This window comes from Solanum dulcamara, chromosome 11 (genome assembly GCF_947179165.1).
Source record: "Solanum dulcamara chromosome 11, daSolDulc1.2, whole genome shotgun sequence".
Taxonomy (NCBI): domain Eukaryota; kingdom Viridiplantae; phylum Streptophyta; class Magnoliopsida; order Solanales; family Solanaceae; genus Solanum; species Solanum dulcamara.
In genome coordinates, this window is record NC_077247.1 from 59,893,654 (window position 1) to 59,903,938 (window position 10,285).

Consider the following 10,285-nt stretch of genomic DNA (forward strand, 5'->3'; position numbering starts at 1 on the left):
GTGGGTTTCAGTTGAGATAATTTAAGAATTAGATTAGGATACATTTAATTTGCTATATATATATATATATATATAAACATAATTTTCCCATCTTAATAAGTGTCAAATGATCATTTATGAATTACCACAGATAAATTAGAGCTCGTTTGGATTAACTGAATTTAAGTTAGTGTTTGATATTTCATTTATTTATTTGAAGTTTTTAAAAATAAGATTGTATTTGATTATATTTTTTGCGAAGATGAATTGGAAAACTGATTTAGAGCACTTTTTCAAATTTAGATTCTAATCCCAAGTTGAATTTAAATTTTTTATAGCTAAACATTGATTTGACTTTTGAGATTAAGTGAAAATTATTTTAATTTAAAAAAAAATTCTCATGGTCAAAAGACTCCAAAGTAGCCGAAAAATACTTTTTTTCTTTTAAAATGACTAAAATGTCAGGCAAGCTAAAAAGTTTATTACTAGATATAACACAAAATTTCTTCACCTATTCTTTTTAGTCGACATCTCGACATGTCATTAATTACAATTTTTATTCTACCTAAAATTCGCTGAATTTAAACAATTTTTTTGCAAAAAAAAAACATAAATTAGATATCCTCGATGAATAACTTTTGGCTTGTTTTGAGTTATTTTAATTTAAAAACACTAATGTATAAGTACTTTTGATATTTGCCGAACACAAAAAAATAAGCTAAAAAATATTTTAAAGTTGATTTGATTATCTTTTAAACCTATCCAAAAACACTCTTAGTCCGATAAAGACATTTTATTAGCAGTAGCTTTCCCTTTTTCTTATTTATTTTTTAAAAAAATTGTTTTGTATATCGCCTCCCCCTTGAAATTATTCACGAAACAGATTCCTAACAAGACAAAAATAAAAATGAGGGAGACATTTGTGCATTGCAAGTAGTAATCTTGTTTGCCTTTTGCGTACACGAGATCACTATCATTAACAAAGGAGTATATGTCCATTGTTGATTTGATTAGTTGAACAAATACAAAAGGCCACGCAATTAATTACACACAAAGGAAATTCACACTTGTGGACAAAGCTATTCAGTATGGAAAAAGAAAAAGAAGAATTAGAATTTTTCTTATTTTTTGCTTAAATAAATGGAAAGCCAGTCTTATAGTTATGGTGGAGGCAGAGTTTTGGGGGTTTCCTTCTTGAATTTGGCGTAATCCGCCAGCAAATTATTTCTTACTTTATGCTGCATACTCTCCGCCATATTCTTCATAACCTGTTAATTACCATACATATATAAGCCAATTTTAGAACAAATATTTTGCTAGACTAAATAGAAGTTATATTCTAGAAAGTAGAAACTAACTCAAATAAAAGATGATTTTTTCACTCTGCAATAATATATTATATGGTGAAAAACGACAAGTGAGAAATAGTAATTTCTAACCGCTTGTGTGACATCTCGGTGAACATGTGGAGGGACCAAAGCAAGCATGGGAGGGGGAGCAAAGCTAATGCTCATATGGAGATGACCTTTGATCCTGCTTCTGCCTCCTTTTCTATCTGGGTAAAGTACTCCTTCCATGCTAAGCCTGAATTCTGATGGCTTATTTCTACCCTCTGTTACTCCTTCTAGATCCCATTTTGTCTGCATAATACTTAATTAATTTAATTTGTGTTGTACACATGGATCCTTAATTAATTTGTACAGTACATACAATTTTGAACTCAAGAACCATAGAGGTATGGGTGGGAACGCCAGAAGGGTATTCTTTTCCTTTAGTTTTGCATCTAAGTCTCATGTTAACAACTGGCCACGCTGTGAGGAACAAGAAACCTATTGGTTCCATTCTGATTCTCCATTCTTCCTGCACCATGTATATATTTAATTACGTACACACAATTATATTGATACCAAAATTAGTAGTTACCTCGTTAAGACGTTGGGTTCCACTGTTGTCTGGGGAAATAGCTTTGAAGACTCTTGGTTTGTCCTCCATGTACCTATCGAAAGATGCCTGTATCGATATATATACTCTTCAACTGCTTAGTTTACTACAACATATAAAACTAAGAGTGTGTAGATATACGTACATGAGGGGATTCAAAGAGGGGCATGTCTGCTAGAATGGTAATTTGTGAATCATAACTCTGGTGATGAGCCTTAATGGGATGTTTTATTTCAGATTCACGGAATTGCCGATTTGATGAACTCAACATTAGTACTATATTTCTCTCCGAGAATTCAAAGCTTCTGCCTCTGCCTCTGCCTCTGCCTCTGCCCTGCTGCAACGTCGTCATCAAGCCGTTTGCACGAATAGAGGGAGCTACAACACTTATGTTCATGATCGACTAGCTGATACTTTGATCGATTTTTTCTTTTTTTCTTTTACCTCAAAAAGTTTTTATAGCTAAATTCACTCTTCTTTCTTCGTTCTTCTTCTTCTTTATTTTGAAAGGGAATTCTTTGCGTGGAAGTTAGGACTATATACATGTGTATATGGACTTGATTGTGTAACTCACCTACCATTTTCTTTTGGAACAAAACATTTCCATGTTATTCCACCGATAATTATTAGATACTATATATAACTAGTATACGCACGGATATTTTAAGATGTTATAAAAAAATTTAATTAAAAATAACTAATAAGATTTATCATGCATTTAGTAATGTTTATTTTTAAAATAATGATATAAATCGTTGACTTATTTATTTGAGCACACTAAATTAATAGTATAAATATACAACTTAATTTTTCTAATATTAATATATTATTTCTATAGCTATAGTCAGGTACGCCTATAGTTTTATATATATATATATATATATATATATATATATATATATATAATGTTGAAAATTTAGTAAGGATAATATTAATTTTTTTGATTATTTTGGTGGTTATAAACGCCATGTTTTTCATTGTAAAAAGATGCACAAATACATACAAACTCTCTCTCCGATCTCTATCTTTCTCTTGTTTTATTTTTCTCCTTATTTTGCTAAGTTAATTTATTTTATAACACGTTATTAACACGAGCCTTCATTGCTTTGAGCTATATTTTAAGAAGGTAACAAATGGGGTAAGAATTTTAGTTTCTTAAAATGTCTAATATTTCTAAATTTGAATTTGTTGCTCTTGATATTTCTGGAAAAAACTACTCATCATGGCACTAAATGCCAAAATACATCTAAAATCGATCGGTCTGACAGACATCATCAAAGATGATAGTACGACATCTAGTCAAGAAAATGCCAAAGCTATGATATTTCTCCCTCGCCATTTTGAGAAGGGCTAAAATTACAATACCTCACATTAAAAGACCCTCTTTAAAATGTGGAATAATCTTAAAGAAAGAGATGACCACCTGAAGTTGGTCATCCTTCCACAGGCACTTCATGATTGGCTAAATCTGAGATTAATAAATTTTAAAAATATAACTGAATATAATTCTGTCTTGTTTAGAATTATAGCTCAGTTAAATTTATGCGAAGAAGAAATCACTCAGCAAGATAAACTTAAAAAACATACTCCACGTTTCCACCCACGAATATGCTCCTGCAGCAACAATATAGCGAAAAAGGTTTTAAAAAATATTCTAAATTACTTTTTCACCTTCTGATTGCTGAACGTCACAGTGAACTATTAATGAAAAATTATGATAGTCGGTCCATTGGTTCTTTGCCACTTCTTGAAGTGAATTAGGCAAATTATAACCAACGAGAAATAGGTCATGGCCCCAGTCGTGGTCATGGTCGTGGTCGAAGAAGAAATTATAATCATGATGTTCGACTGACACCAAGAAATGATCATCAATACAAAAAGAAGAGTGAAAAGTCAGAAGTTTTACCAAAGAAAAATTTAGAAAGTATATGTCATAAATGTGGAGGTATGGGGCACTAGTCACGAAAATGTCGGTCATCAAAATGCTCAGGCATCCTTGAAGAGCGCAGAAAATAATCAAGAGACAAACTTTATCTCTGAAGATAATATCGAGTCTACGCATCTGGATGTTGTTGATTTCTTTAATTTTTCAGAAGACAATATAAATATTGATAAGCCTAATAATATTTAAATAATTTTCTTTTTATATATAAGACAGTACCAACATTAACGTTTGAGAAGCTAACATTGTTTGAAGTTTTAACTTTATAATATAACTTTATAATATGAGCCTTTTTGTATATTATTTAGATGTGCTTCTCAAGTCCAAATTTAAAGGAAAAAATACTTGATTGAGTGCTTTTTAAAAATTAATTTGATTTTAGCGATATTTTTTATTTATTACCATTTATAGCAATAAATAGCAATATTATTATAAATCTAAACTTGTATTAAAAGTGAATTATGCATACAATATAAATGCATTATAGGTGTTTTAAAATATATATTATGTTTGTGTAGTAAGAAACTAACATAATGTATTATAAGTCTATTAAAATATGTGATAAATGTATTATCCATTTATAAAACTTGTATTATATATGTTTTATAAATAGTTCTCTGCAGTATGTATTAAAATTGTTTTATAATTGTTCAGTGAAATTATTTTTTATTGCTATAAATAGTAAATATTTTCTTAATATTGTATATTTATGTAAGTTTTCCAAATTTAAATGTAAGAAAGAAAACAAAAATTATGAAAAATTTTAAAAATATATTTATAAATTACATTTTAATAAATGTTTTTATGTATAAAATAATTTAAAAGTAGTATATCTATAATCGGGTCGGTTTGGGTTCGATTTGACTTTTTTTAGTTAAAACCAAACCAACCCTATAATGGTCGTTTTTTTTTTCCAAACACCAAATCAAGTCAAATCAAATCACTAATCATTTTTTTTCCGATTTGATTTATCGATTTGGTGCGATTTATCGGTTTGATTGTACAGCCCTAAACATCATAATCAACTAACGACAGTAAAAATGTCCCCTGAGAACTTCTCTTTTTGGTGAGATATTTTTTCTTGGAATAAAGTATAAAAATACAGGTTAATTACGGTGAAATTATTATTCATACACTTAAATTATGTGGGATTGAGGGTCCTAATATCAAGTATCGGAGCCAATTTGTTATGGGATTCAAAATATGAAGAAATAAACATGAAAAAGCTAAAGAGAATTCAACAATTTCTATATATACATAAAAAATAATTTTAACCATATATAAACAATATAATTTTTCTTTTCTTGCTGAGATTTTTTTTCTTAGGATAAAATATTAAAACACAGGTAAATTATGGTGAAATTATTACTCATACACCTAAATTATGTGGGATCGGGGTCCTACTACCAAGTGTTTTATGTGATTCAAAACACGAAGAAATAAATATGAAAAAGCTAAAGAGAATTCAACGATTAATATATATACATAAAAAATAATTTTAACCATATATAAATAATATAATTTTTCTTTGAAGGAAGTTCGCCTCTAGTTGGCTTCGCCTTTGCTAATACCCCTGCAATTATTTTTTTCCAATTACACCCTTCACTAATTATCTGATAAAAAATAAACTAGAACATATCACATGTATACCCATGTCAATATTAGATGATGATGATAATAATAAGCGGGGTTTAAATCTCTTGTTTTATTGAATTCTTTCCGATCCCAATTGATCGAATTCCATAAAAGAATTGATTAAAGACGATGAGTTCCGATACAATGAACATATGAGTGGTTTGGTACAAAGATTGTCATGGGATAGAATATCCTATGTGATTAGCTATCCCACTCTCACACCATTTTAATATAAAAATTATCTCAAAAATAATTAATATCTCAAATTAAATATAAAATAAATTTAATCTCAAATTACATTCCATAATTACGATTAATGTTATCGAATGTATCAAACAACCACCTACACAACTTCGTCAAGATATGTGAAGTACTCTATGTGCACGAAATATGATCATTTTGAGCCTAACTTTTAAAATAGTTGAATATTTGGGACTTGTTGGATAAATATTTGAACTAGAGAGGAAGTTGTGTAATATTTTGAAATTGAACGCGATTTGTCCGTGGATTGCGGACGAAAAAAAGACACGGAGTAGGTGGTACGACGCCGTTTTGTTTCCACTATCAAAATATGCTAAGATATAGGAAGATTTGTTCAGATCAAGAACTGAGGAACCGGAATTGAAGAATTCAGAATTCAGAATTCCTACAAACATGTCTTACTATCCGAAAGGCCACCATGGTGATGACGACGGCGCTGACTTTGATGAGTACGATCCAACTCCTTATGGTGGTGGATACGACATTGCTTTGACTTACGGTCGCCCACTTCCGCCATCTGAGGAAACCTGTTATCAGCCTTCCTCAGCTTCTGATGAATTCGACTATGATCGTCCTCAGTACTCTTCTTATGCTGAGCCTTCTGCTTATGGTGATGAGGCTCTTGATAATGAGTACCAGAGCTATTCCAGGCCCAAGCCTCGACCCACCCCTTCCTATCGCCCATCTGAGGAATCCCATACTTATGAACAGCCTCAGGCTGATTATGGTTTTCAGCCTGGGGTGAATCGCCCTGGCGGAGAAAGTGAATATGGATCTGGGTATGGACAGAAGAGTGAGTATGAAGAGCCCAAACCGAAATATGGATCTGGCTATGGCCGAAAGAGTGAGTATGAAGAGCCCACACCAGATTATGGATCTGGGTATGGGAGAAAGAGTGAGTATGAAGAGCCAAGTTCCGAATATGGATCTGGGTATGGGAGGAAGACTGAATATCAAGAGCCAAGTTCCGAGTACGGATCTGGGTATGGGAGGAAGACTGAGTTTGAAGAACCCACTCCCCAATATGGATCTGGGTATGGACGGAAGAGTGAGTATCAAGAGCCAAGTTCCGAGTACGGATCTGGATATGGGAGAAAGAGTGAATATGAAGAACCTACTCCCCAGTATGGAAGGAAAAGCGAGTATGAAGAACCCGCTTCCGAGTACGGATCAGGGTACCGGAAGAAGAGTGAATATGAGGAGCCAAGTTCGGAATACGGGTCGGGTTATGGGCGTAGGAACGAATCCGAAGAATATGGATCTGGTGGGTATGGCAGGAAGCCGAGCTATGGACAGGAGGAAGGTGAGAGGCCCAGTTATGGGCGTCCAAGCTACCAGACTGAGGAGGGCGAAGGGTACGAGAAGCCTCGTTATGGAAGGTCCGAGGAGGAGGACTACAGGAAGCCCAGCTATGAGAGACCTGGTGACGACGATGAGGGCTACGGTCGCAAGAAATATGTGAGCACTCAATTTCGCTTCTTTGTTTTAATTGAACGTTTAGCACTTGCTCTTCATCCTTTTAGGTTTCCCTATTAATTATTCCAGTGTTAGATATCTATTGCCTAATTTAGATGTTTCAGTTTAAGAGGGGCTAATCCAAAAGATCATTTGATGATGCTCAAGTGTAACCATAATAGCTAGATGACGTCTCATTTTAACTTTTAGATTAGATGAACAAGGGAAAGCCTTGATAGAGTGGCAAGAAACATATAGGCTATACTTTTATTTTGATAGAAAATGCTGTTTGTAAAATGAGTAGTTCTTCAATTACCTTGTCCTTTTTTGGTGAGGGAAGAGATTCCTATGTATGATGCCCCACTTAGGTCGTTGTAAGTAGCTCGTTATTTTGTGTTCACGGGCATGTTTGGTCGGGGAACAAGTTATTCCGGAATTAATTATCTTGAGATTAGCTATTCCACCCTCAATGTGGGTTAAAAATAACTATAATCCCAAGATAACTAATGCTTGAGATAAGTTATCCTGCGATTTATCCCAATCAAACATGGGATAAACCCATCCTAAAATTAATCTCAGAATGAATTATCCCTCGTACCGAACGGGCCCTTAAGTTTCTCTTTTTTGTGATTGTAGTGTTCGGGATAATTTTTGCGCATCTCGATTAATTTAACGGAATACCGTGCCACCTCCCACCAAAAACAAGTACTAGATAATTCTGTCCACAAATGCTAGGACATATCGGAAGAATCACTTAGTGTTTTTATCGCCGTCTGATACCTCATGACTCTTAACCACTTCATTGATCACTAGGCCACACCCTTAGGTCTGAGCCCGTAAGTCTTAACTTCTGTCAAAAGAAAGCTAAGTATAAGAATGGGGTTAGCTTTTGAAGTCTTTCTTAACTAATGAGCAATGGGCAGGCACGTATTGCCCTATTGTGAACTACGAGAACCTCTAATGTGCTAGACATGTCTCTGATTGTTAAGTCTGTTATGATTAAAGTTCAGTTTTTGAAGTTCTTGCAACTGAATCCATTGCATATGTGAAATTGTTGGTTTATAAAATTTACTACTTATTGGCATTTTAGTATAAGTTCAAGTTTATAATTATATTCCGTGTCAAAAATGATGGGTTCAAAACCCATCAAATGAATGGTCCATCCACCTATCTGTGCAACATAGATCCTCAGGCATGTCAAGCGTGAGGCAAATGCATTATCCACTGTGCTTCCATCTTACTTGTAGGAGAACTTGTTTTGGTTTAAGATTTGACATCATGTAAATTCTTTTCCAATCCATCTGATCTAATCTATCTTATTGGCAGGGTGATGACAACTCCGATGATGACGATGAGAAGAAACATCGCCACCACCACCGCAAGCACTATGATGATTGAGCAGAGTGCTTTATAAACATCTGAACCAGATTCATGCCATATTAAAAGACTATCACTACTAAATAAAAGTTGGCATGTTTGTGCAATGTTTTTCTTGCGTGTTTGCTAAGTTGGCACTTGACGTTCCTTTCTAGTTATTTGTGTGAGGTATATTTTGCTCCGCTTACTACAAAACAATATCCCAGACATTTGTCCGGGTAAATATGCCGTGGATGCATAAACTTTGTGATTGATCGTTCTCCATCTCTAGTTTTTATGTGCTCTTTTAATTCTGGAAGTGATGATGAGAACTTCGCGAAGTCATTTTACTCGAATGGATAATATAGTTCTCCAATTTACTCACCTTTGGTTAGTGACTTGGGTATATGCTGGTCCTTTCTTGTCAAGTTTAGAAAATCAGATTTGGCCTTTGATCAAATTGCCCAGCAATTCCAAATGATTCTTAGTTGTGTCCCTTCGCGGAGATCCAACAGAAAAAAAATCCATTTTCAGCTTTGCAGTCCCTATATCATCTCATATGTTTACACAATAAATATTAATATGCATTTTAACCTTTATTAAATCATGGTAAGTTAATGAAAATGTGCTATTCTCTATTTAACAGGAGTAAAGTTGCTCCAATTTTGTGTTTGAATGTGACTAATAATTGCATGACATCTGTATTTTTAATAAACTTTGATAAGTCTGATGATAGTTAATTGATACATGTTCTCGTGTTAGTTTTTTTCAAATGATGAATAATTGGAATTCCATTAAAGATAATATATAAAATAGAGCTCGTATATGGTTTCTTATAAATTTTAAAAGACTAGAAGAGGGTGGTAAAATCTTTTACTATACCAAAAGAGGATCAGTACACAATATTTCTTGGTTTGCCTTCCAACTTTCATCTTTGTTATCTACGACATGCAATTATAAAAGTTACCGTAAATAAACTTTAGAAAAAGAAAACTAAAGTACTCCTAATTTATTAATTATTATATTTAGTTGTATGATGTAACTATAGTTTGTTTATGGCGTTAGTTCTACCAAACACATTAAAATAAAGTATGAATGATATAGCTCTTTACAATTATATAAATATTGATGATCACTTTTCTTCACGAATACAAGATTTTAAATGGAATTAGTCCTCGTGGGTTGTCTAACATGTTGAAGTCAAGCCTAATCAAACGCCAAACTCGCACTTTTTCGTTCAAGCTTTTAAAAATAAGTTTATTTTTGAAGATATTTTTTTATTAAAATAATCAAAAATATACTTTTTAATTTGGTGAGAAGCAATTTGTGTTTGACTAATTATTTTTTTTTAAAAAAAAACTTTTGACTAACAATTAGCATTTGTACAAACTTTCAAAAATATTTATGTGTACTTTTTAAAAGTGTTTTCCCGAATCTACCCTCGGGGAAAATTATATTTTCTATATTCCGAAACAAAATTTTATGATACTTCCTAAAAATAATTATTTTCTCCTAAAAGCTTGATTAAACACTTCATTAGTTTGTTGTTTTGTTCTTATCTTGAGTACATCATTCTTTTGTAGAGTAGGTCACCAATACCATGGACCGGGACGAAGGAAATTATTTTGTGTATCATTATAATATCAAGTCAGTTTTATGTGTTTTCACATGTAACATATCCTTTCTCTGTCTCAACTTATGTGACACTTTTCATTT

The 10,285-nt window shown here is 32.7% G+C and overlaps 2 protein-coding genes across 3 annotated transcripts; one reads left to right on the forward strand and one right to left on the reverse strand.

The window, feature by feature from the left end:
• Nucleotides 1–893: 893 nt before the first annotated feature.
• LOC129873217 (uncharacterized) lies at nt 894–2,317 on the reverse strand. 2 transcript variants are annotated; one of them, XM_055948262.1, is made up of 5 exons: nt 2,066–2,317; nt 1,903–1,989; nt 1,690–1,839; nt 1,419–1,619; nt 895–1,247 (listed from the first exon to the last, which is right to left on the reverse strand). In XM_055948262.1, the coding sequence occupies exons 1-5, from the start codon at nt 2,315–2,317 to the stop codon at nt 1,140–1,142; spliced, it is 798 nt and encodes a 265-aa protein (XP_055804237.1). In that variant the 3' UTR covers nt 895–1,139. The 2 variants fall into 2 exon arrangements, with proteins under 2 accessions (XP_055804238.1, XP_055804237.1); XM_055948263.1 differs by lacking the exon at nt 1,690–1,839 and having other exon boundaries at nt 894–1,247.
• A 3,681-nt stretch (nt 2,318–5,998) lies between these two features.
• On the forward strand, nt 5,999–8,854 carry LOC129872924 (uncharacterized protein At5g39570-like). Its single transcript, XM_055947880.1, has 2 exons — nt 5,999–7,216; nt 8,540–8,854. The coding sequence occupies exons 1-2, from the start codon at nt 6,152–6,154 to the stop codon at nt 8,609–8,611; spliced, it is 1,137 nt and encodes a 378-aa protein (XP_055803855.1). The 5' UTR covers nt 5,999–6,151; the 3' UTR covers nt 8,612–8,854.
• The last annotated feature ends 1,431 nt before the right edge of the window (nt 8,855–10,285 follow it).

Excerpts from the sequence above, each read along its gene's own strand:
- LOC129872924 (XM_055947880.1), top strand. The coding sequence starts at position 6,152 with ATGTCTTACTATCCGAAAGGCCACCATGGTGATGACGACGGCGCTGAC. Across the intron at positions 7,217-8,539 it reads GCTACGGTCGCAAGAAATAT|GGTGATGACAACTCCGATGA; the intron begins GTGAGCACTCAA and ends TCTTATTGGCAG.
- LOC129873217 (XM_055948262.1), bottom strand. The coding sequence starts at position 2,317 with ATGAACATAAGTGTTGTAGCTCCCTCTATTCGTGCAAACGGCTTGATG. Across the intron at positions 1,990-2,065 it reads CCCTCTTTGAATCCCCTCAT|GCATCTTTCGATAGGTACAT; the intron begins GTACGTATATCT and ends ATATCGATACAG. Across the intron at positions 1,620-1,689 it reads TGGTTCTTGAGTTCAAAATT|ACAAAATGGGATCTAGAAGG; the intron begins GTATGTACTGTA and ends AGTATTATGCAG.